Here is a 27071-nt window from a genome sequence, read left to right on the forward strand (position 1 = left end):
CCACAGATCTGTAAGCTGTGAAGAGTTGAGGAGAAAAAGGACCTTGTTTATACAGTCACAGGTGAATATAGTCCCTGAACCGTCATCGGTTTAGCTTGCTGGGAGTTATCTGAAAACAATCTATGTAATGGAAAAGGGACATTTGTTTTAAATGAGCAGGTAAGAGAACAAAACAGGATAAATTAGTTTTTTTTCTCTGTCCACTGCAGGTAAGACACAAAAAACTGACCTAATAGTGAGAATAATTGTGCTTTAACTGTCTTTAACCATAGGTGCATAGCACCACGCTACTGCAGCAGCCCGGGAAGGGGCCGTCCAAACACTGGCTGTAAATTGGACCTCCCATTTTTTTCCCGACAGGTGGTGCGGTTGATATTTTGGGCCACTTGATGTAGACTTTTGAAGAAATAGTTTAGTTTTATCTTGGAAATCAAAGCCGTTTGCTCAGATTAGAGGAGAAAATAGACGTCAGCCTCGTGCCTCGAGCAATGAGGTGATTTAAATCATCTTGGCATAAAAATTGGGAGCAGGTGGAAACAAATAGTTAGCTCTGTCTGAAGATCGGAGCACAGCTTCCCAACATGTCCAAAGCTGTGGAACTTGTGGCCCCACTTTGTGTGTGCCGTACACAGACTAAAACTACAGCTTGTTATCTTACTCTGACATCATCCTTAGTTATTTTTTATCTACCCAGTTACAAGTTGCCAACCTTTACAACCTAAGCTATGAGCTCATGTCACTTGGAAACTGTCGTCATCTTTGTTTATAGGGAGCTTCTTCACACACCTCCAAAGATCCCACATTTCCTCTTTTACATCCAGTTGACATAAACAGAGCCGCTCAAAGGTTTGGCCACGCCTTCTTAACTCTGAATAAGTTCAAACTTGGTTCTCAAACAAATAAGCATATACATCAGAACACTGAACCGCTTTTCCAGACTTCCACAAAGCGGCCATTAAGAATTTAGACTAGAAGATGTTGATGATGAGCAGATGCCGTTTCAACAACGGTGGGAGGAAAATGAACATTTAATGCTGTGCTTACATGGAAGCAAATGAACAGGAGAAACCACAATGAGTCAATGCTCAGAAGATGGTGAGATGGTTGTTATGGTTACTAAACACACAAGAGGAAACCTTTAGAAAACGTCAATAAGCGCAGCAACATAAAAATACTCCTGAAAGTTAAGGGTTTAATCTACATTAAAGGGGAACTCCGGTATTTTTAAACCTGGACCTTATTTCTGCCATGAAATACGTTCATCTACTCACTGAGAACAGTTTGGTGAAAGTCGGCGTCCTTCGGAAGATATTTAGATAACTGGAGATCCATATAACTGAGTGAACGGGGCTTAGAGGATGCAGCCTCTAAATAAGGCATTATCTGTCTTTATTTCACCAATACTTTAAGAAGAATGAATGAATGAACGTGTGCTATAGCTCTGTTAGCTCATAGCTGCTGTTATGTGGCTACTTGCAGCTATAGGAGAGCTAACGGAGGGATTTCTACACAGGCACTCTACTGGGACCACGAGTTATCTAAATAGCTCCCGAAGGAGGCCGACTTTCACCAAACTGTTCTCGGTGAGTAGATGAACGTATTTCATGCCAGAAATAAGGTTTAAAAATACTGGAGTTCCCCTTTTAAAGTTATAAATAAGGTCTAGGTTTAAAAATACAGGAGTTCCCCTTTAAGTCTCCACCTCTGTATGTAAATAAGAGACTGGCATAGTTGATATATGAAAATGTATTTAATCACATTGACGACACTTCCAACCATACCGTGTCATTTTTTCCTCCCTTCCTTCTCAGACTGACTCGGCATTACATGAGGTTGTAGCTGAGATCAGTGGGTCAGTGGAGCGGCGTCCAACTGACCAACATCTGAAAGATTTAGGTTGGCTTACAGGTGCACAAAGGGCACGGCAGCCACCTGTTTCAAAGCATGATGCGCTGCACAGGGAAGAAGCAACGAAAAAGGACTGCTTGGCTTATCCTTGCAGACAGCTTCCAGGAAATCAAATCACTTCAAATCACTAAGGAACATGGATATAATTGAATTCTACTGGGCTCCTTCTCTCCAGGACAACAACAAGCTGATTTGTTTAAGGTGGAAAACTGTTGATGTGCTTTGTGACCATGTGGCCTTTGTCAAAACTGATCTAAATGGAGCGAAGATGAAGAAGCTGAAACATGTGGCCTGTGTTTTCTGACTGTTCTTATTAGCATTTATAAACACAACCCTCAAGCTGCTTAAATATCCAGACAAAGCCGTCTTTAAGGAATCTGTTGCAGGACAATCATATTCTCCACTGACCACAAGGTATTTCCTGCTTCTTCCCCTCAATAATTCATGTGTTTTCATATTCTATTTTAGCGTTTACAAACTCCAAAAAGCATCAGTCACTCACATGTACCAAAGCTGTTGTTTTGTGTTATTTTAGCATAATAAGCCGAAGCATTCAGTTTACATGCAGGATGCAGGGCAACAGGTCCAGGACCAGCCTATGCCTGGTTGTATTTTTTGTCTGTCTACCATCCAAACCCCTTCCAAGTACATGTCTTTTAAGGCTGAATTATTAAAAATACTAAACATGCGTCACAGAAAAAGTCTTGACTCGAACTCTAGCTGAAGTCTGCTCAGATGATGGGAAGTAATTCTTCAAGTTTCCCAATATCCAGATCAGGACGTACGTTAATGACTAAGAACTCCGAGACAATTCTGAAACCCCACCCTGAACTGCAAGGCAAATGTTTGGCCAAAGGGCGAAGGCTTGACAGCTTTATGAACCCACCCCAAATCACGCTCGGCAGTAAGTCAGCGTCCCGCAGCGGGACTGTAAACACGCCGCACGCCGTCATCAGATGGACAACAGACGACACACACAGACAAACTGGAGACTCGTATGTCATGCAGCATAACGCTCCTGCCTGGACCGTGAGGAGCCGTTCTATTGAGAGCGACAAGTTGCAAAAGAAAAGACGTTGGGGTAAGTTTTGGGAAAGGATAGTGAAGAAAAACAGGTGACTTACCCGACTTGCGCTTGGAGCCATAATCCCTGAGGGAGAAGCAACACAAGAGGGACATGGTTAGTGACAGCAAACGCTACTGAATCACTGACAAAGCATTTAGCCACAGCATGTGGATCCTGATGCTGCTGGTCTGAAAACACATGCATGCAATCGGCTTCCACGCATAAAAATGCATGCGTTTGAAGGGGGAAAAGGGAGAGACAGACTGAAGGATGAGAGAGAGGGAGGGATGACTTTGGCCAGCTGCCCGTACTCTCTGCAACAGACACAAATTAGTCATGTGACTCTAAAGCAGCGCCACCATCCTCTTCCCTTCCTCCCTCCACTCCTCCTTCGCCCTGTTAGAGAGGTGGACCTCTCCCCACATTCATAAGCAGGAGGACCACTTTAAGATGCTTTGCTTAATGTTTTCTAATGGGATTACACCACAAGGCTAAGCTATAGATCGGGGGGTGACAGAGTTGCATTTGAGGTTTGCTGTGCTGCGCGGGTCTGCAGCTTCCCATCAACAGTGACTCAGGCTGCATAGTAATTAGGATAAAAAAAGAGATCAGATGAGGACCGAGTCTGCTGCTTATAGAAACGTAGACCTGACAATCTGTTCATCGTCACCCCACATTCCCCCTCCTTCGATTCCAACGACATGTGAGTGTTCTCTGCTTTAGAAAAAAGTTAAATCCTTCATCAAATCACTTCTCCATCAAACTCTCAGAAGATTAGCCGCTTTGTCGATGACTAATGCAACATGAATATTAATTTCAAGAGGAGATAACTGCTGATGAGCAAAGGATGCATGTGGCCTATCATCCTCCCCGGCCATGGAAAGTCAGGAAATGCCTTCCCCTTCCGATCTAGCTGAATAGATATCCTCCACTGGTCCCTGTAAAACAGCCCATTTCATTAATGACAGATTTCATCTTGTCAGATATAAAGCTGCGTAAATGGAGCTGGGAGATTATACTGCGGTGGCAAAGAGGGCAGAAACGGTCAGTGATGCCCTCTCACTGCCTGTCATTGATAAATACATCCTCTTGGCTCAAGCTGCAACCACATTCAAGCTAATAAAGAGACGCATCATCACCTCTGCGGCCCGTGCACAGATCCAGGCAGGTGTGCAGGACAGAGTAACAGCTCTTTAGTGTCACTATGCTCTCTTTTCTCTGTCCCTTCATCCTTTCCCCCTGTGGTCTGATGCATTTGTCTCTTTGCGGCTGGCTGCAACAGATGAATCGAGCCTTTATACTGACCTCTCCACCAAGATCTCTGTGTGCTACCAACAAGAATATGCTGCATTGTCACCAAAGAGAGACATAAAGTGAGCAGGACTTGACTCCTCGCCTCAGCCCATCTATCTTGAGCCTTGCTGGATGCCCAACCTCCGATAAACAGGGAGTGGATATTAATTCTGACTTACAGTACGGTCAGCTGTACTGCAGGTTCCTGGATGGACAGTGGAAAGTATTCTGTGGACAGAGCTTAGTGTCGGCAGAAAATCTGCCAGGATGTTTGCCCTTTCCACTCCAGGTTTGCTGCAGTGGCATCAGAGATGCTGATATCCTCTGTCCGGGTGCAAAGGAAAGTTCTACATTTTTACTGCAGTGTGTGCATTTTCATGCTCCCGGTACTTTTATCTTAAAGTTCCAGTGTGTTCATTTTAAGGCAGAAATATGGTAGAATATTCATGAATGTTTTCTTTAGTTTGACTTGTGAAAAGCCTCATTAAAATGAAAGAACTGGTGTGCACATTCTCACATGCACACCAGTTCAGCTTTGTGACTACTAGACTAAAAACTAAATTCTTACTTTAGTGTCATGAACCAGGAGGTCAAAACAGTGTTGAAATTAGCACAATTGGTTCCTCAGACATGGAAACTGAGCAGAAATGACACCTCTTCAAATTTTTCAAAGCCATCACAGTTTTGGGGATAGGTGATAGGTATTAAGTTCGCTGTAACTTTCCATTTGTGCAGCTGGATGTAACAACATCTTACAAAGGATATGCATCTTATTTCTGACCTGGGCCTCTTTAAATCAGGGCTAAAAACATACTTATTTCAGATGGCTTTTAATACCCAGTAGTATGGTGACTCTTTTATATTATCTTATTCAATTTTGCTGCATTTTATTGCGTTTACTGTTATTTTATTGTTTTTTACTTATTCTTTTCTTTATTTATTATCTGCTGTAAACCGAAATGGATTGTTGTAAAGGGCTGTATGAATAAATTACATTTACATTTACATTTAACTTGTTTAAAAAACAATTCTCATCATACGAGATGTATAAAGTATCAATCCATCTATGTTTCTCGCTAATAGAGATGAAACAAAATGGTAAGAAAGAAGAAGGAGGTGGATTAAAGTCGCCTTCCATCAAACTGCTAAATGTAGTTTAAATGCCTGCTGGGTGAGCTAACAAGCTAACAGGAAATGATCTACACGGGGTGCCGATAGGTGGCACCTGGAAGCGGCTGATCAAGGAGGTGAGGACGAGGGACAATGGATGACTTTTGTCTTTTGGAAAACAGCTGCAGCATGAAAAGTGCTCTGCTTTGGCCAGCTCCCAGGGAGCCTGTTAAGCTATTCATGCTGTGCTTGGATTGAAAGACAAACACAACCCAGTAGCTCTGTAAACAACGTCCAATCAGGAAAAAGCAGAGGAGTAAGCACTTTCTGCTCCAGCTATCGATTTCTACACAATCACGCAGCCTTCGACCGAAGGCCTAAACTGTCGCTGCACTGTGTTTGATTCTTTGGATAAATTAACAGATGCGGTCACGAATGATACAGCCGTTGAAGGCCTGTTAATCTTCACACACACTTTCATGTGTGGGTGTTAGCATTAGGATTCACAAGGCGCATTAAAACAAAAAGCCTACATGGGGTTAGCGCACCAAACGACCTTAAAGGCTAAATATCAGTCAGTATAAATGCATATTAGCCATATTAGCAACAGCTCATTGCAGCACTAGTTTTAAGAAGCAACTTAGCTAAAACAAAATAGCTAATATTGAACATAAGGACATGCCAGAGAGGCACAGCTGGCTATTTTTGGCTTTACTTTTGGAGGTGCGGGCTGAGAAGCATCTGTAAAGCATTAGGCCACAAAGGAGGGGCAGAGCAGGGCAAAGCACAGGAGGAAGGTGGGAGGATGAAAAGCAAGAGCAGAAACACAGGTCCAGCGTCCAAGCAGTGACCCGCATCCCTCAGGCTGAAATTAAACTCTTCCCCCGAGGGCCGAGCTCCGATGGCCAACTCTTTTCCAACATCTCCTGGGAGGAGGTGAAAGAGGATGTGTGGAATACACCGGGAAGAGGTGGAAAACAACTTTTTGTGACCAGTAAAGAAATGCTTTGGTCCGAGTGACAGTATGTTTGGAGAGGAGCTACCAAGACTCTGAAATTAAGGGAAAAATACTGAGGTTGATGATGGTTGTGCAATAAATAAATGGATGTTACAGTGACAATCAGCCTGAAATAAGCACATTTCAGTTAGCTGCATTGCTACTGACCACTAGCTTAGCTCAGATACCAGATACTGCAGATATAGTTAGATCTGCTCTGCAGCATTTTGATGCATAAAATGTTAGAAATTATTTAAATCCAAACAAAACCAAGATAAATATTAATCAGAAAGTCATTATAAAAGTAGCGAAACAATGCAAGAAAAGCAGATGTGCACGAGGATGGGTTTAATAACATTTAACAGTCAACATCTCGCTTTGTCCCCACATCCACATTCAATATCTTCCTACACAACTGTACGCTGCTGCTGTGCCACAGATGCTCAAAAGGAGTTTGGACGAAGCAGATCGAAGTGTCAGTCCGCCGACTCCAAAGGGTTGGAATTAAAATGCACAGTTAGCTTTAGATGTTACCATCTGTTGCCAGATATGTCGCCATCTCACAATTTCTAGCCATGGATCGTGACGCTGTGTTTTGTAAGAAGAAAAAAGTGCCTGTTTTACATTTTCTGATGAGACTGGACTCATTTTGTAGGACCTAAACCTAGATCCCAGATATATGTTCACAAAGAACCCAATTCTAACACAATAAGAGCGTTATGCGGACACTTATCAGGCTAAACTACCTGTCCAATGACCTATGCACACCTGTTCGAGCTCGACTATTAGCTTGCCCTCTTTGACTCTAATGAAGACACAAGTATTGATACGTTAGTCTGTTTGAACCATTAAAAAACTGCTCGTCGGTGAGCTCCAGGCCTCCTTTATTCTTCTACAGGCGATTGTTCTACAGCTGAGCAGCAAACCTGCAAACTGTCAAAGATGTGCAGATATGAGGAACTTGAGGAACAATGTCTCTAATTTGGTAATCTTGTGTTGTGCAATGATGAATAAATGGAGTCCTAAACCTCTCAGCTCGGAGACCAGTTCACACGCCTGTATATCTGCTAATATTAGTTTCTACGTGTCTGAATTTACGACATTCCTTATACAAACTTGAATTGGTTTAAACGTAAAAAGGAAGACATTAGATACATCAATTAGAAACATAATGGGCTGGCACATAAAGAGCTAATCAATGTGAATTAGCATAATGGCTGAAACTTAATGACTCTGAATGGCCTCCTGATAAGCAACCCTGTAAAAACCAGAGAATAAACACTTCCTGAGATTATCTCTTTAGCCTTTCTTTCTCCCCCTCCACACCCCACATCACATGGACCTCAGCTCTAACCTTCCCACCCTCAACCCCACCTGTCCTAAGCTGCTCAGACCCCCAAATTACCCTCAGCTGTTCTCTGGCTTTTAGCCCTTATGGCTATGAGTAGAATGAGGTCCACCGAGAGCATTAACGCCCCTGATGGAGTGATCCAAAGAGCACAGAGAAACTTGGTGAACAAGCAAAGGATCCATGCATCCAACTAAATAAAAGATGTGTGATAACAGCGGCTGAAGTCTCCTCCACCCAGGAGTCCAACACCAAAATACATTCAGTTTACCTGAAACAGCCCAAGAAAGACAGCTTTTTACCCTGAAGAATAGGAGCCAAGTGAGTTTTCTTTGCATGAAAAATGACTTAAACAATCAGCTGTTTAGTTAAAAAAGCCACTAAATTGATTAATGCATCAAGAATGTGAAGGTTGGTCCCGCCTTCTGCGCCCACCACCGTTTTACGTTATTTTGGATTTTATAAAGTCACTATATTGTTTTGATATAATCTTGGAACTTTTTTTTTTTATTTTGCACAGATTTTCATTTAGAAACAGACATTATATTAGAGGCTTGTTTTACAGCATGTGCATAAAAAACAGTCTGCAGGCTGCCTGCTAACAGGATCATAATAATACGGTAAATAAACAAAGCCATAAATTTAAGGAGGTGTTATGTCAACGTCACATTCTCTACTGACAGTTTCCCTCAGCACTCAGCGGTCTGGATACATGCATTTTAAATGAATTCAGCATGTTCTGAAACCCAATTTGTCCATAAAACACATGACTTTAAAGCACAGTGAGTGGCGTAAACCAGTGTTTTCTGGTCCTTGGGTCTCTCTGCTCCAACATGCCTGATCAGATAAACAGGGACTCTTCAGAAGCCTGGTAAATACCTTTTAATTTAACTTAGGTGTGTTGGAGGAGGGAAACGTATGCATCACGCAGGGCAGACCGGCTCACGGAGCAGGACTGGAAGGAAAAAGGTGTAAAATATCTCCTGAAACAACAACTCTTTACCTTCTTAAGTAATACGAGGTAAAAGACTCATTTCCTGTTCATGTTCTCATTTTTTCCACTTCTTATTTTTCAAATAAAAACAAAAACTGAGCCAACACATTCTGTTGTTCCGGCATCTCTGCACTGCAGTCATAGTGGAGTATGCTGTTAATACGCCATGTTACTGTTATAACTGGCTTTCTTCTTAGACATTACGTATTCAGACGCTGTATTTCTCTAAATAACCAACCTGTTGCTCCTATCTTGTACTTGTCCACTCTGCTCATGCAACACATGGAAGTCCTTGGATGGTCCAAGCCTTTAAGATGACATAACTGGACTGAATAACCGGGTCAGATGAAGCTTCTCTGCTTGTCAGATAGGTCGGTTCCATTAGATATGTGCTTAAAAACAACACAAACAACGTGACGTGGACGGTGGCTGGCCTGCTCATGTCACTAAAAACTGGCCAATTACACTACAACCTCTGTGGGATAAATGTGAAGAAGATGAATATGAGCTGCTTCCCTCCCAGGCCCGAGCCCGGCGCTGCCCAAATTCACCTGTGACCAACACAAATACTTTGTCTGTGAACTGCAGATTTCTCCGGTTTGTTCTTGGGCTTCAAATGAAAGAATCAGGCCAACATCCCAAAGGAAAACACAATGAAATGGTTCTTATTTTCCACCAGAAATGAGCCGATATGATTCCAGTTCATTGGTTCCTGGACAGATTATTGCGTTTCACTTAAAAACAGAGAGTTTGATCTTACTTGAAGCACAAGGAGGAACAACTAGAAGAAGAGACAAAGAAAGCCTTGGAGCATAGCATGGAAAAGAAACTCTTATAGCATCAGGCTGGAATGATCCGACTTCATCATGTGGATGGTGTGATGACACAGTGTCAAACTTCTGAAGGCATGTTTTCACAGCGCTGACCTCCTGCTGAAGTCTAAAAAATCCTTCTTGGGTGATGAAATTATTCCAACTCGAGCTTCCTTTTCCCCAGTTGTTCTTGTATGTTTCGTGCATATAATGCTGTTCAAGTCAAATCAAATTAGGGCTGCAGCCAATGATGAAAGCCAGATGCTGGACTGTGTTTGATCAAAACAATTCATGACATATCAGAGTTGCTCATTTCAACATCAGACTTGAACTCATCCTTTGACTATTGTAATATCGGCCCAATCCCTTCAGCTCTAAAAGCTACACAACTTTTCATGCATCCTAAATGATTTTAGCATATTTGTCACGTGTATTTATCCATCTTTGGACTTCAAACAGACACAGTGGCCCATAACTACACACTCACTCAGCCAAACACTCATCTACTTATTCCTGATTAGCCCCCAAAACACCAAATCTGTCTTCACCCCATCACTGAGGGGAACCCTACTTAGGCGGCCCCTGTGTTGACACCCACACACTGACCAATCACAGGAGCTCATGACTTATCCCAACAATAATCTGATAATCTCACAGCATCTTTCCTGCAGGTCCAAGCCAAGGTCACATCCTATTGTTTTTCATGGGGAAAGCTGGGTGGGGGCATGATGAGGGATGATACCATCGCCTGTGTCTAACACTGTGGCCTAAAAGAGGCAGTGGCCAATACTTTTATCACGGCTAAAATGCAGATTGCAGATATTAATAGAGGAATCAGTCAAGATTATGGTGTGCAGTGGATGGATAATTCCATTTAGGAGGATAGTTATACGATTTCCAACTGGGGGCTCAGACAGACAGAACGAATCACTGCCCACATTCCATGCACACTGACTCAATAAAAGTGCAGGATGTGGGGGGAAAATGCAAAGCAAGACGGGATAAAGAATAACATGTCCCCAAATAAGGAAAAGAAATGGGGGGGGGGGGGTGAGGAAGCTTTGGATACAGAAGGCGAGAAATTCCACGCAGTGGAAATATCTCTCACACAGGAAGAGCAGGGCTGCCAGAAATGGCACCAACAAATGAAATGATAATGAGAAAGATAAAGATAATGTGACCAGACACTGGATACAGTTGGAGAGGAAGGGAAGTCCCAGGGAGGAGCTTCTGAGGGGACGCAAGATTGGACCGGTGGCTGAGAGCTGGGAACTCCGTGTGCTCGGACTGTTCAGTACGCCACCTAGTGGAGAGTCTTTAAAGGGTGGAAAAGAGCTGTGCAGGGGTGAGACACTGGATTTTATGCGTGATGCAGACTTTTTCTGCTTGTAATCTCGTGCAGGACAGGTTAATATTCTTTGTTTTGCAAGGACAACGTTTCCCATGTCTTATGGGGATCCAGGGATCCGGTCTTCTCGCCCTTAAACGCAGGTTTTGGTGCAATTTGGACGCCTCGATAACGACTATAACTTGATACCCAAAATATAAGCGCACATACCTTTCTGTCAGAATACAAATAGATCGGTGGGGCCAAGGAGAAGAATTGGGTCTTAAAAACCACTTTTGCTGCGTAAGGAAACCAGCTGGAATCCTGTGGAGTTAAGTCTTTTATTTCCAAAGCGTTGCTCCATCATTATGTATCACAGTCATTAAGTCGATTTAAAGAAGACACCTGCTTTCTAGGGGGTAAAGGCCACTTGGAAGGATTTTTTAATACACTAATTATCTTGTCCCCTCTGATCAGAGAGTAAATAACAACCTAAAAATAAAAAGTCAGATGTGATGAAAAATGAAGCCGAATAAAACGGCGTCCATTTGGATCCAGGCACCGTCTGCACAGTCAGGTTGTGTTTTAGTAACAGATACTGGTCCCAGAACAGGGACCTCCACACCGGAAAGGGTTTAATACAATTATGAATCTATGCCCATAGGCCTGAGCAGCTTTATGCTACTTAACTAATCATGTACCCAAACCACCAGCTGTTTTCACAGCATATTTAACTGGATTTTAAGCTATTTTAGCCAATAAGTACAACCCAGGATCAGAAAAGTTAATTGTACTGCATTTCCTTTTGTATATGTCAGCTGCTGATGAATGATACAGGACTGTCTGAGGGATCAGAGATGCTCTTGGTTTCTCAAAGCCACAGACTTGATCAGAAGCCTCGACGCTTCCCTGTAGAGCAGTTGTGAGTGAAAATGTTTGAAAGCTGCCAAGTCTGTGTTTTGACATCAGGCTTTTTCCCAACATGAGAGAAATATTCACATATCTAAAGGTTTTATTCAAGAAAAAAACAAGAGAAAGAGCTTCAAAAACAAGCATCTGATTGCACAAAGGTGACATCAGCTCAGAGTCCAGCTGCACTACTGGTCTCCGCCACCAGGGGTCGACATCGCACAAACACAAGCAGGGAGGAAAGTGGCTGACTGAGGGATCTGTTCGTGCTCTTTTCAGAGCTTTGATTGATAGGATTGATTCCTGCGCTGCACTGCCGGGCATGTGGCTTCTTTTTCTAATCAGATCATAGTAAAAAAATTCAATTTGACAGTGTGGAGAAGGAGCACGCTCGCTGTTGTCAAGGCTCGACTCCTGGACTGAGATTTTATGGACGGTCTATGAAAAATAAGACCTCACAGCTCCTTCCAGCGAGGTGCTGAGGTCAGACCTCCTTAACCTAAATCAGCTGCCTTGTACAATCACCATTTTTAACCCTGTAGCTTAAGTGACATCTGTGGGCGGTCAGTGCCCTGCTGGCCTTAGTTTCTGACCTCCTCATCTCCCAGGAGGACTTCAATCCCTCTTTCCTTCTCACTCTCCTTCCTTTTTCCAGGAGGTGATAAAATGCACACATTTCATCACCCTGGTAGCTACAGTTGTCACGGCCTTCTCTGTCCATCACGCTCATGTACAGTCTCCCGAAGCTATTACAGTATCGAGCCCAACCCCAGCTCGACAACTCCCAGTGAGTAAGCGTGTGAGCCAGAGGGACCAGAAGTGAGTCAGGTGCTGTTTCTGGGTAAAGTGCATCCATGTGAAGGTGGTGACGGAAAAAAAAAGGGAAAAAATCGAGCTGAGACTTCAGAACAGAGCTGCACTGAAATAACCTGACAGCGACCATGCTGCGCTCGATAAGCAAAACCAATTACAAAACATAAGACTATCCCTCTGCTGCGCCTCTTTGGGTACGAACACAGAAATCTTTGAACATGACTGCATGGACACACATCAAACAAACAGGAGCTCCCACGGGCTACACGCTCAGCTGACCGATCCTCATCAGCCTGACACGCTTTAAGTGTTTAACCCCGCCGTGCCGGCACCTGAAGAAACTCTCCAGTGAACGCCACCGATCCCGATAGTGAGGCAGCTCATCCATTAAGGCCGAGTGAGTCTGTCACCCGTTTCCTGCCCGAAGCAGACAGATGACTGGGAGGAGGAAGCCAGAGGTGGGAGCCGAGAGAGAGGAAGGGGAGCATCGTGTCTCCTGGAAAATGAGACGACGATGACTACAAGATGTGAAACGAAGGAAAAACAGTGAGGAGGAGGAGAAAAAGTCATCAGAACTGTTGTCCAGACGAGTCTCAGCCTGAGGTAGAGAAATATTTTAAGAAGCGTTACGCCCTTTATCTTTTAAATGAGCAGCAATAACAGAGTGCAGCACAGATAAAAAGACACATCTCCTGCTGTAATGTTCCCCGTCTTTTCTGCAGGTATCTGCCCACATGTCGGCTCCATAAACCTGGGCTTCTCTGTCCATTTTTAAAACTAAATTAAAGAATATTTTAGTTCAAGTTTGTTCCTACACAGAAAAAAACAACAAAATACCAATAAGAAGCCTAATTTCCTCCATTTTAAATCCTTCCTGACAGTTAAGTTATCATAAAGTTGTTGCTGAGTTAATAACATAGTAATAACAGAGCAAATGAACTATAAAAGCAAACAAGTTCCGACTTTCCAGGCTGGATAACATACGCTGTGAATGTCACATTTCATAGTGTGAGGACGGAGGAAAGGGACCCAAACGCAGATGAGCAGGCGAGACAGGTGGTGGATGAACGATGGTTTAAATAAAATCAAACAAAGGTGCTGCAGCTGCGTCAGAAAGGGTAAAAACGTGCCAAATCAATGATGCAAGATCGACTCGCTGTGGCGAGCCCTGATAAAGGGAGAGGCCGAAAGAAGAAGGAGAAGAAGAAACAAAGGTGCTGCAGTACAAGCTAAAATATTTACAGAAAGTGCAAAAGCAAAGCAAAGAAGAAACGACCAAAGGGCTGGCAGACTCAGGAAGTGAAAAGACGCCACTGAACAACATACGATGATCTGGCAAAGCAAAAACAGGAGAATATGAAGGGATTAACTGCAGGTGGGGTTAGAAAACTGAAGTAGCTGATAGAAATGAACCAAAGGACAGGATGTTACCAGAATAAAACATGGAGCCTAACACTGAAAACACAAGAAAAAGGAGTTTTAATGTCTCCTTTAAAGGCAGATCGTTTTGTGACTTCTGTGTGTGTGACGTCACAAAGGAAGGCAGAAAACACGGATAAAGCTGTTGTCCAAAACCTTTATCCTTTATCCATCTGATTTTCAACTTCTTACGCAGAAGTTTTTGCCAAATTTACGGTCGTAGAAACATCATTAAAACCAAAATTCAGGCTTTAGATCAAGATGCTCAACTTCCAGCTTTTTCTGACTGGCTGGCAGCAGATTAGATAAGAAGAAGCTATTAAATGGTAATTCATACGTCAAAACCCTCCAGTTAAACTTTTATATCATCGCAATAATTCAAGCAAATTCTGCAATGATTCTGAGGTGAGATGTTTGAATCTTTCCACACATTTCAAAGATGTTTCCTATGGTTTGCTGCTCATCTTGTAGCTGAAAGCGGCTGCTTTGCTGCACATGCAAATGGATAAAAGAGCCGCGATGGAAAGCTGAACAATCAAATCAGTCCCGACAACACATCACTCTGAGAGTGTGGTAAAAATCATGGGAGCTCTGATGAGGGACGACCCAGGTGAGAAGAGAGGAGGGCTTCATTAGAAATGAGCAGCTCAGAGGAAAGCAGCAGCCAAATCTCAGCCTGAACAGCTGGAGAGACGTCTCTCTGCACCGCGGCAACGAGGACACACTCGTGCACTCGCCCACGAACACACACCATCCAATCAGGACTTTAAATCAGCCGCTGATCTCATTCCCAAACGTCCTCCGCCCGCGATTCATTTTCATTTAGCAGATGCATTGTGGGTAGGGAACGAAAGGAACTCATCCAATTTAGTCATGGCGGTAGTCGGCAGCTCTGGATCACGACTTCTAACACAAGAATAACTGAGTGGAGCAGCCCCCACCTGAGTGTTTTCCTCTGTTATTAAGGCAGCCTGCAGGGAGATGTTCTGGTTCTGAATCCATCCGATCAGAACATTTTCACACACTCTGGTCTCCACATCCGAACCATTCTGGCTTCAGAAAACATTCAGTTTGTCTTTAATGAAGCTTTTTCGAGCTGCATTCTTTGACACCCATATGTGGAAAACCGACAAACAATATGTCGAATTTTCCTGTGAATTTTACAAACTCTCCATCTGCATAAGATCATCATTTCATAACAAAGTTCCCGTGAACTCCTTATTTCATTTCCTGCCCCCCTCTTCTTCTTTCCAGTGAGCCCTTTGACTGACACACAAACAGACGTACATGTCTCCCCTTGCCGGGAATGTCTGGATTTTTTCTTTTAAACTACACCGCCCACCTCCATCTCTTGTGTACAAGGCAATTGTGGCTGATGATGACATTTATTCGACCATGTGGGCCACCATCGCTGTCCCAGGATACGTGCATGGGAGCAGAATCTGTTTCCTTCTCTGTGGGAGACCACGGCTCTTCAGTACAGCTGAATCCACTGCGCAGACTGTCTTTAAGTGACTTGAATGGTAATCCCCAGCTTCCCAGTCTACATGTTGAACTGTACTTTGGGGAGATACTTAACCTCAAATTGCCCCAAATGTGTCCCTGGTGTGTAAGTCGCTTTGGTAAAGCATCTGCTAAATAAATAAATGCTATGTGAAGCTAACAGTTGCTTACTGTACGAGAGAATTATAGCTAAATGTTGTGTCTATTATTATGTTTTCTAAGTCAGATGAGCGAGTTCTGCTTTTATCTGAGCTAAGCACAAACAGCAGCTCTCTGTGCTGTGATACAGATATTAGCATCTCTGCGTTTCTGGCCCTGGTGGGATGCAGTTTACACAGGAGCTAGCTTTATGCTAGCTACGCACTGACTCACTAACTCCAACAAAGACCCTCAGTCCGGTTGATCATTGTTTGTTAAATTCAGCACTATTCTCAGCCATTCAAGCCACTAAAATCTCAGTTCAAACACAACAAAACTGCATCACACATGAACACTTTGGACGTAGATGTAAGTGTGAGCTGAGTTCTCGCAGTCAGGCACCAGCCATCTCAGTTTCCCTTCAACTGCAGCACAAACTCTCATCTTTGCACCTGCCTGATCTTCCTTATCTTAGTCTTCCATCCATCCATCCATCATCTGCCGCTTATCCGGGGGTCGCGGGGGCAGCAGCTTTAACAGAGAAACCCAGACGTCCCTGTCCCCGGCCACTTCCTCCAGCTCTTCCAGGGGACCCAGAGGCGTTCCCAGGCCAGCTGAGAGACATAGTCTCTCCACCGTGTCCTGGGTCTTCCCCGGGGTCTCCTCCCCGTGAAATCTTAGTTTTCATTTCCAGTAAAGTCTTCAACTGCACTCAGATTCAAACTGAGGCACAGGGGGTCCAAAGCCCATCTTACATCACTAGCATTCATTAGACATTGCAATGTAACAATGAGTTTTCCTGTATATCATATTCAAATCAGGCCACAGGGTTAAAATGCTTTGCAACCTTTTCCTCATCCGCCAACTTCATCAACTTCTAAGAAACCAAAATTGCTGCATTTGTAAATTGTGGATTAAAAAAAGAGAGAAACTTCCCCGGGGGTCAGTATCTGCGCCTCTCTCAATGCTTCCTGAGTCTCAGAAACAGCTCCGTGGATCCCAGAACATGCAGGTCATTCATCGGTGTCCATTTAATTTGAGGGGATGTAAATCAAGCATATTTAATGAGAGCGGCGCCACTGTGGATCAAAGCTGGACGCTAACAGACTGCATGTATGGCCTTATCTCCCATATCTGCCGACAAGATTAATGGGACTTCTTTATCCAACAAAATACACAGCACAGGCAGAAAGATGGAGGGAGAGGGCAGAATTATGTTAACTGGAAGGATGAAAGAGGAAACTGGAAGAGATAAAGAGCATAAGTCAAATGAGAGAAGGGAGAGAGGCAGTAAAAGAGACAAAAACGCAGGTTTGATGGAGCGCCTTGAGGACGTTGAGGGGAGAAAAGCTGTTGATCAAAGAACAATCGCGTTGGCGGCGGTGTTCGTAACCTTGAGGGTTGTAGTCAATTAGACATACTTGAATTTATGAGGGCGAGTTGGACACAAACGATTAAAGGGAGACGAGGGGAGAGATGATCTGTTGCTGGAAAACACCGACAGAGAGGTCACAAAGAGAGGAGAGGTGGATGGATGAGGAGAAAAGTCATTAAAATAATACAAAAAACACACCATCAGTGCAACGAGAGAACTGCGTTGGAGTGCCTTGGGTGCTGCAGTCTCACTTCATCCAGGAACACGTTCCAGACAAAGGATGCAAAGCTGGCGTTGGGGTTTGAGGAGTAGCGTCTTCTCTGATTAACAGCCACCCAACGGGCCGATCTGCTGCTATGAAGCAAGTCTTTCTCCTCCTATTCCTGCATTCATTCACTCCCCGCTCCTCATAACCTCCCCCCTCAGCCCCTGTGTGGCCTGGTGTGAGGCTTTAACAAATTAAGCCAGTGAGAAAGCGCTGATTTGGGGATAGACTTGGAAGTGACAGCAGACTGAGATATAATGAGCTCGCAGTGATCAGAAGCAGAGAGCGGTTTGTTGCAGCGATCCAGAAGAAGCAGCTCCGCACCGACTCCTTCGTGTTGGCATTTTGTGCAGCAGAATCCCTTCACATGAGTTTAATCCACATGAATATACGCATGCAGGTTCAGAGCGGCCCGGCCTGCAATAATTCACCGAGTCGGCGTTATTTGCTCCACCAAACGGTTGAGCAGGAAGTTAAAGGGTTAACGTCCACTTTCATCCTTCATCGTCACAGCCGAGACACTTGGGGAGGATCTACAACATTAAGTCAGGGCACGCATGTGTAATTCTGTGTGCTGCAATGAGTTTAGTTCATGTCTGAGCCTGTTGAGCACAGCCAGCGGCGTCTGTGGGCACAGATAAGAGTTTAACCAGCTCCGCTTCGTCCTTATATCGCTGTTTGTGCTGATGGGAAAATTAACTTTATAAGGCTGAACTAACAAAACACATTCACCCGTGATGTCAAGGAAACTACATTTCTATGTTGAGAAAATGACTAAATAAGCTGTTTTTACAACAAAAAAAGACCTTTGTCATCTCAAGATAATGAGATAATTAAGTTGAGATAACCACATTAAGCATGGCTGCTTCTGTAAGCCTGTGCCTGCTGTTTTAGGCGTAAGGGTGCAGCCCAAAGATGTGCACATTTCTCTCAATTCAAACACCTAAAACTTAAATTCATAGAAGATTTATGCTCATAGTCCTTGATAATGATTACGGAGGACGTCCTTTTTATGCCGATAAAGTGTGATTTATACGTGAAACCGACACTCGTTGCTCTGACATGCATCGTTGAGCTTCAGCAAGGTTACTGCAGATTAAGGACATGCGCATAAAACAGGCAAGACAACCAAAAAAAGACATGGGATACCTCTATTTCTAATATACAGATTCACACAATTTCCTGAACAAAATTCCTGCGATATGCTTTGCTGAAAACCCTGCAGAGATGGCCCAGACTGCCACACCATAATTCCTCTGTCATAATTCCTCTGTCACGTACCACAACGATAGCTTTCAGCTCTGCCCATGTTTTATTGATGTTTAAGAGTTTGGCACATTCTGGTGTTACAGCCTCCTAATGGTGCTGCATTCAAGGTATTCCTGCATAATCGGAATTCCCTGCTTCTGCCTGGGAAGTCTGCATTTGAAGTCATTCTCTGGAAAAGTAGCTGACCAAGTAAATGTCTTCATATGTCATATCTATGTTAAATGACCCCTTAAAAAAAGCTTATAAAGGCTATAGGAGATAATTATGTAGAAAACACTGATACAGAATCAAGTTGGTTACAGGGAAAGTGTCCCTAAAGTCCCAAAACCAACGCTGTAAATAGCAGAAACAGCCATGCAGTGAAGGAAAGGATGAAGTAAGACATACAATCACTTCTGAGAGACCTTTTTTTGACTGTAAAAACCAGCCTCATCCAGCAGATTATCCTAAACCTAAAGCGTGTGCACATATGCTTGTGTTTTTATGCGTTCTGCATATGATACTCACTCCACTGGAGGGTTGATGTCCTCAGCTTTTGTCTCAAAGAAGCGCAGCACCTCCTCGCTCTGAGAGATCTGAGGGGGGAGTCGCACAAGAGCCTGCAGAGAGGAAGAAAGACAGAGTGAAGGTTTTCCCAGAAAACAGAGTGGATCCCTTCCACTATTCACTTCAAGCTTCAGAATAATCAGCTTTCTTACTGTAAACGTGGCTCGGGTGACTTATGTTTGTTGTTAACTGAGGTGTAGTTCAGGTTTTTATTCTGTTTGGATGCACCATTAAGGCTTTTGGCAACCAAACTAATGAAATCACTGATCAGGGACACTGCTCTCGTCCCACCACAGTCAAAGGGGATCATATGTCAGTCTAATCATCTATATCTAATGATCCAACTGCCTCTATCCAACCAGCTGGACCGTGAACAACATGCCTACATTTTTAATCCAAATTGCCACAGTCTGAGCTACATTTTTATTATTTACTTTTATCAGAGCCCGTATTACTGAGAGCCTTGGGACTGTGATTGAAGAGCTCGTATCACACTGTGCATCCACAGCTGGCTGAACTCAGCATCCACCAATCTCCAGAACACAGAGCCTGTGAGAAAACTTGGTAATTACTCTTCCTCTCTGTTGTTTGCCTCGTGAACAGGATGTAGGAAGTAAACAGAGTGAGACGCTCCACAATGCTGGATGAAAAGCCCAAGTTTGCTGGAGCAGCTGTAAACATTACAGTGCTGCAGGTTATTTGGGTAATGAAGAGTCGTTTTTTCACAGCTTCGCCTCTGCTGAGCTGAGGATCATTTCAGATATGTGTAACGGCTTTTATTTCTACACTTCTTTTGGTCCCAATTAGTGAGCTGATACTGTGGCTCACCCTTCCCAATGCAGGCCAGGGCTACTGCTGCCTAATTGTGTGTGTGTGGAAATATAAGAACGCAAAGCTGATGTAATGAACCCACTTCTCACTGCTACTGTGGCTTTATGCCAAGAGGAAGGAAGGGAGTGGGGGGGGTGTGATGGAGGAAAGGATCTGGATCCGGTGTACAATATAGAAATAACTAATAAGAGTGGGAACAGGAAGTGATAAGACAAGTCACCCTTGAACTGCATAATTACAAAACGCCATCACTTTCAAGTTTTCTTTATCTCTTTGTGGGAAGGAGGTGGTAATTGGGGGAGGGTCTTTTTTTCCTAATGCAGGGCGAAGTCTGTTTGTTACTGGATGGGAATTTGAATGGAAGTCAATCTGGTGGTGTGCAGTGACGGAGAAGCCTGATGAACAACTTATTTAAAGGGGAACTCCGGTATTTTTAAACCTTATTTCTGGCTTGAAATACGTTCATCTACTCACTGAGAACAGTTTGGTGAAAGTCGGCGTCCTTCGGAAGATATTTAGATAACTGGAGATCCATATAACGGAGTGAACGGGGCTTAGAGGATGCAGCCTCTAAATAAGGCATTATCTGTCTTTATTTCACCAATACTTTAAGAAGAATGAATGAATGAATGCGTCGGAGTAAATAAGTGCGCGTGTCCAAGTAGACACCTATGTAGAAAGTCCACCTATTCCCCTGGAGGACAACAAGCTATGAGCTAACAGAGCTATGAGCTAACAGAGCTATGAGCTAACAGAGCTATGAGCTAACAGAGCTATAGCACACGTTCATTCATTCATTCGTCTTAAAGTATTGGTGAAATAAAGACAGATAATGCCTTATTTAGAGGCTGCATCCTCTAAGCCCCGTTCACTCTGTTATATTCAATTAAATTAAATTAAATTAAATTTTATTTACATAGCGCCAGATTACAACAATTGTCATCTCAAGACACTTAAGTAATATAGTCCAATTCAAGCCAATTGGAATTCAATTCATTGTAATCATAATCCAATTAATTCATATGGAGCCAATTCAAAAAATAATATCCTAGCTAAGGAACCGTTATATGGATCTCCAGTTATCTAAATATCTTCTGAAGGACGCCGACTTTCACCAAACTGTTCTCAGTGAGCAGATGAACGTATTTCATGCCAGAAATAAGGTTTAAAAATACCGGAGTTCCCCTTTAATAAACCCCTGAGTTGTTCAGCAGCTCCTGACAGAAAGGCCTCTCTCCATAACTTCTCCGTGTTCCCAACAGTGTCTGAGCTCCATGTCCCATGTTTACAGCATGTGAAAAGGCGAGCACGGATCGTGACCTTTGATCCCTGACGGGCTTGGGAGCGTTGCCCAGAGTCAGAAGGGGAACAGAGGGATGTTTACAGTAAGGCCTATTTACCCTGCAGTAGTCATCGATGAAACGCAGCCGCTTCATGGCCACGTCTCGCACATGACTCCTCCGGAACAGGATTTTGCCTGGAAAGGGGAGGAAAGGGAACAAAAAAATCAAAATGGAGGGAAGACTTTTTAAAAAAGAAAGGAATGTGATGTTAGACGAAGGAGCCAGGGAACAGCCAGGGAACACAAAAGAGTTAATAAAACGCATACAGCTCCCTGTGAAAATAGGAAAAGTAATACTCAAATCCAGCAGGAGATGTCAGTAATGTGATCCCACAAACACACAAACTCTGCCTCTTACTCAGCTGGAAACCATGACTTCTGCCTGTGTCATGGCTTTTGGAATAAAACATTGGATTAAACACAGATGGGGGAATATTAGTGATACCACAGCAGAGACCGAGACCCTACAGTCACACATTAGTCACACTTGTTGGCACATTGACCATTACCTTTCTATGAGGACTACACACACATTTCAACAAAGCCTGGCTTCATTTAACAAGAAATACCGTATTTTTTGGACCATAAGGCGCACTTAAAATCCTTTAATTTCCTCAAAAACCAACAGCCTGCCTTAAAATGCGCTGCGCCTAATGTATAAATTAATTCTGGTTGTGCTTTCTGACCTAGAACCGATTTTATGTGGTACACGGCGCTCAAAAATCTGTCAAAATGTTTTAGCACGGCCTTGGAAAGCTACGAAGCTGCACTGCTGGATGGATTGAGCATTACGGGCCACCGTAGTCACGAGTAATACGATCTGTGCTTCAACATTAAGGTTCATTTATTCATTTTCTATACCTGCTGCCCCAAAAATGGCTCCTGTTCAGAGACATGCTGACGAAGCGGATTTAGAACTCAAAGTTGAATAAAGTTTGACTTTTCTGAGTTTTGTTTCATTTAATGCGCTTTATAGCCCGAAAAATACGGTAATATTGATTAAAACTGATCAACATCGAAGCAAAATGAGACGTTTCAAGGGTTTGAAAAACGTCATCGCTACGGAAAATGTTTTGACTGGTTTGTTAAAATCAGGGAAGAGTGACTGCAGATAAACTGCCAAAGAGCCAGTGACACTGATGAGGCTGTTGACTGAACTGATTCATGTTCAGATGTTTAATATCCAGGGAAAAAGCAGCTCTTTGCTTCCATGAAATAGTTTTCGACATGAACCTTTTTCCAGGTTTCACACATTGAACCTTAAGATTTTCTTTCCTCTGTGGAGATTTATTTTCTCTCTTTCAAATATCCAGGAGGTGCTTTATGTTTTATTTTCAAAAGTCTCTGAATTGAAGCAAAATATTTCCTGAATGTGAGCAGTGGGACTTTTGTGACGAGCATTTTTAGACCAACTGGGGGGAGTGAGAAACGTCAGTGCTGCAACTTAATGGGCTTTTGCAATTCTTTCCAATTATAAAGTCCATTAAGTGTCATTCTGCAAGGGTAGAGGAGATTAACCTGAATTATGTTCCCACAGACAATACGCAATGTTTGCATCTGGCGCCACTGGCTTCATAGAAAAGAGGGGGGGTGGATGTTTGGTTGTAATTGTGAGGAAGAGACATTTGAATGAGAAGGGGGAGGCAGAGGATCAAGAAGGGGGGGAGCTTGAGGGGAGAGGGGAGATAGCTCGGGAGCATTTGTAGCAGTTAATGCTAGGACCATGTGGAGGCCACAGGGCTTAAACAGAGTATTTACCAAAATAAACTACTGTAAATAGACAAAAATACTTTACCCCCGAAGCACAAATGAATCTACAGAGATCTACAGGATAAACAGAATCCCTGCAACAGATGCTGAGCTGCCACAAATGCTGCCATCCATCACTGCCTTCACTGTACTGCGGGTCACGATAAACCTGAGAGTGTGTGTGTAGCGTGACTCAAACAGAATTCACACACACATAGACGTGAGTGTGTGTAAACAAAGTAGAAAATAACCCCAATCTGAGCCATCGACACGTAAAATTATTAAAAATAAACAGACAAACAGGTTTTACAAACAGCTGAGATTGAAAGTCGCAGATATCGCCTCATCAGCAGTAACACACACTGCTGCACACACACACACACACAACACCGGCATCGCCAACCAGCTCATATTGACGCCCCACGACTGCCAGTCATGCATTTTTAATATGGGAGTCTGTCCAGGAGCTGCAGGAGCAGGCTATTACCTGGGAGAAATGGGATGATCCTCTTCTTTGGGTCTTTTTGCCCTCCCTCGATTGGGAACTTGTCAAGAATTTGCATCTGTTGAAACATAAAGAGAGGAAACAGTTTAGCTTTACCACCAGCTAGGTTCAGCATTTTGGGATTCATTTGCTCTCTTTTTTTTAGTGAGAGATAAGATGATCAATATCAATCTCATGTATCATGTTGGAGCCAGGAGGCAATTAGCTTAGCATAAACACATGGCTTGGCTCTTTCCACATCTTAAAAGTGCCCACAAGCACTTTCCAAGCTCAATACCTTCTGCAGAGTATCTCACTTTCTTAAACTGAGAGACAGAAATTAAAAAAGGGAGTGTTTCAGTATTTTCTGGGAGCACAGCATCCCAGTTCTTATCACTTAAAGGCGACACGTGCCGCTGCAGCACAGCTTATTTACTCCGTGCTAACTTCACACGGACTTTTGTGCAACACGGCAGAATATTAATCAGATTGGACAACGACTCTGAGTATAATAGGCTGTCCGAAATCACTCCATAACCACTATATAGTGACAACGCCATTTTGTAGTGGAGTCCTAATGTTTAAGAGAATGAGCTGAGCTGCAGCAGCAGGTCGATGACATCATCCCAGCAGACGAGTGTGTAGAAAGCCCTCTATAAGCCCCCCGATAGCCGCCAATAACAACAACACAGCAGCTATGAGCTAACAGAGCTCTGAGCTAACAGAGCTATAGCACACGTTCATTCATTCATTCTTCTTGATTTGCAGCCATGCGTGTGGATGAAGTGGTCCCAGTAGAGTGCCTGTGTAGAAATCCCTCCGTTAGCTCTCCTATAGCTGCAAGTAGCCACATAACAGCAGCTATGAGCTAACAGAGCTATAGCACACGTTCATTCATTCATTCTTCTTAAAGTATTGGTGAAATAAAGACAGATAATGCCTTATTTAGAGGCTGCATCCTCTAAGCCCCGTTCACTCCCTTATATGGATCTCCAGTTATCTAAATATCTTCCGAAGGACGCCGACTTTCACCAAACTGTTCTCGGTGAGTAGATGAACGTATTTCATGCCAGAAATAAGGTCCAGGTTTAAAAAAACTGAACTTCCCCTTTAAGTTAATACTGCCTGTCTGTCGAGAAAAGCTCACAGGGGTCAACTAACTTCTTTTACTTCAATTCCAGCCAATAAGTGGTGCATGTTTCTCAGCAAAAACACCTGTAACTTAGCAGAAGACTGCAGCAAGTCAGGTTTTTGATTGTCCTTTTTTACCATCTTAAATATTTTCTATCCCGAGGAAACGTGAAGCTTTTCAAGACTCAAAGCTGCACAGCTATAATGCATGTAATTCAAACGGATATCTTGTTGGTTCTATGGATGCAAAGCAGTGGTGGATCCACAAAGAGTCCCAAAACATAGCAAGAAGAACCGAGTGAAAGAAGCGCTCACATCAGAGCCGCAGGTGCAGGCAGAAAGAAAGCCATAAGGGAGGTCAGGAGGTCAGGGGTCGCTGTCTGGAGGGGGTCGGCCCTGCTGTGTTTGTCCACTTTCATTCTTTAAATAAACAATCCAAGAGTGACATCAGAGGAAAAGGAAACGCACCACCGTTACTGCTCTACTACCAGCACATGATAGACTGGGAAGTTCAGAGGAAAGAGAGCAAAATGCATGAAAACAGAGGGGAGGAAGTTCAAAGGTAGAGCATAACAGACATAAGCTGTGTTTGTGTCTAACTACTGAAAACCTTAAAAGACCCGAGGATACTGACTTATGAGCTTAATGGTCTCTGATTTTTCGGAGAAACATACACACAATATTCCCTCGTGTCCCCTGCTGAGACGTCTGTCTCCAGATCCAGTTTCCAGCGTCCATATGTCAGGCTGCACCCACCTTTCCTCTGAACTCACTCAGTTCTGCTCGGCTGAGGAGTTACAGAACGCCAGGAAAGACAAAGTCAGCGCCACTCAGGCCATGATCCAGATTAATCGCCTGTGTATTAATCCTAAAACCTCCTCAAAAATATTTTTCAGAGCTGCCATGTTCTTGCATTCTCACAATAACTTCACTGCTGTGACAGCACTAAGCCTGCAGCAGAGCGAGCTGTTTGAACTCCTCACCCCTGCTGCCTGGGACAAAAAGAACAAAATCCAGCTGAATGTATGAATTTACATCAGGACAGGCAGATGAAGAACTGGCAACCCAACATTTTGCAGGTCCTGCTGTGTTTGCAGGCCAGAAAGCAAACTTTCCAGCTTGACATGTCAGGTCTCTGCACATTTTCATGGGATTCAGTCCACATCACTTTCTTTTTTCAACTCAAAGTGACCCACTTGGATCAAGGTCGGTTCATTATTAAATTCTGCCTTTGGCTGGTTGAGGCTTGACCTGAAAGAAACTCTTTCCTGTCGCTGCTGACAGATTCCTGGCAAGAGAAAGCGTGCGACCCGCCTGGAATAGGACAACCAAGAGAGAAAATGGTGAGAACAGGTGGGACTGTGAGGATCAGGTGACACAGCCTGGAACTCGAGTGCTTTTTCACGTGCATGGCTACAGGCTGGGTGTGTGGACGTATGTGTGCACAAGTGTCACTTCCTAAACTCGTCATATTCGTCCCGGTGGTAATATTCCACTCATGTGAGGAGAGTAAGGAAAGAATAAGATAAAAAAAAATAATAAATAACATCCATGCCAAACCATTGCTCCACTTCTCAGACTTCACTTCACTGTCTCCTTGGTAACCAGCACAGGGAGAGCGTGAAGAAGAGTTGTGAAGAGACATGATTGGATGATGCTGTGCAGCTCTGGGCCACTGGTGGAAATGTTGGGAGTCAGGTAAAAAAGAATGTAAGAGGATTTTATTATTTTTCCTCCGAGTCAGTTCAGCTTAGGATGACGTAATGTTTACTTTTATACACAGAAGCTTTTATGCAAAGCTCTAAAACACGACACTTATGTTGTTTAGTTTGTCTTCGACCAATTCGAGCTGATTCAAAGGTCGGAACAGACTGCTTTGGGTTAGAACATCAGTGGTACCATCGAATTAAAAGAGTTTTAAAGTGATTAATTAAAGTCAAAGAACCCATGGAAGGTTTCAGGGGTCTAACACTGGGATTTGGTCAGTTTGTAGAGACAGGAGAGGTGTGGGGAGAGAGCAGCAAAGAGCTGCTGGAATAAAACCGAGATAGCAGTGTTTAAATCTTCATAAATGGTTCCACTAGGTGAGCTGCAGGGGCAAAGCCCAACAACTAATCAATGAAATAGATGAAAATCGATTGGAAGAATAGTTGGCACCGTTTAGTTGGTTCTTTCTTATGATGCACAGCATGTGCTGTGGCAGTGAGATGGGAACACTGAGCGATAAGGAGTGATAAGAAATGGCTCTATAAACAGAAATGCTGTGGCTGTCGTCTGTTTTGTCTCTGTTTTCTGAAAGCTGCATGTGGCTGAGCTGCTGGCAAAATCTTTCAGAGAAAATTTCCTGCAAAGCTGCATGTCTGGCTCCACTGACGAGCCCTCAGCCCACGTCTATGTGAGGATAACTATTTGTATCGAACCGTTAATTCAGTCAAAAAAAAG

General features: G+C 43.5%; 1 protein-coding gene across 9 annotated transcripts in view; it reads right to left on the bottom strand.

Moving 5' to 3' along the window:
- sh3pxd2aa (SH3 and PX domains 2Aa) overlaps positions 1-27071 on the bottom strand; it is a 111702-nt gene that overhangs the window by 54164 nt on the left and 30467 nt on the right. For 8 of the 9 annotated variants that reach the window (XM_072384077.1, XM_072384075.1, XM_072384074.1 and 5 more), the window contains exons 3-6: positions 23502-23577; positions 21324-21400; positions 19054-19145; positions 3033-3058 (exon numbers count right to left, since the gene is read on the bottom strand). In XM_072384077.1, coding sequence (XP_072240178.1) covers positions 3033-3058; positions 19054-19145; positions 21324-21400; positions 23502-23577 — 271 coding nt within the window. Of the gene's footprint in view, positions 1-3032; positions 3059-19053; positions 19146-21323; positions 21401-23501; positions 23578-27071 lie in introns of those variants that run through there. The other variant, XM_072384078.1, reaches the window with a different exon arrangement.

This window comes from Leuresthes tenuis, unplaced genomic scaffold (assembly GCF_036924035.1).
Source record: "Leuresthes tenuis unplaced genomic scaffold, fLeuTen1.0.hap1 SCAF_4, whole genome shotgun sequence".
Lineage (NCBI taxonomy): Eukaryota > Metazoa > Chordata > Actinopteri > Atheriniformes > Atherinopsidae > Leuresthes > Leuresthes tenuis.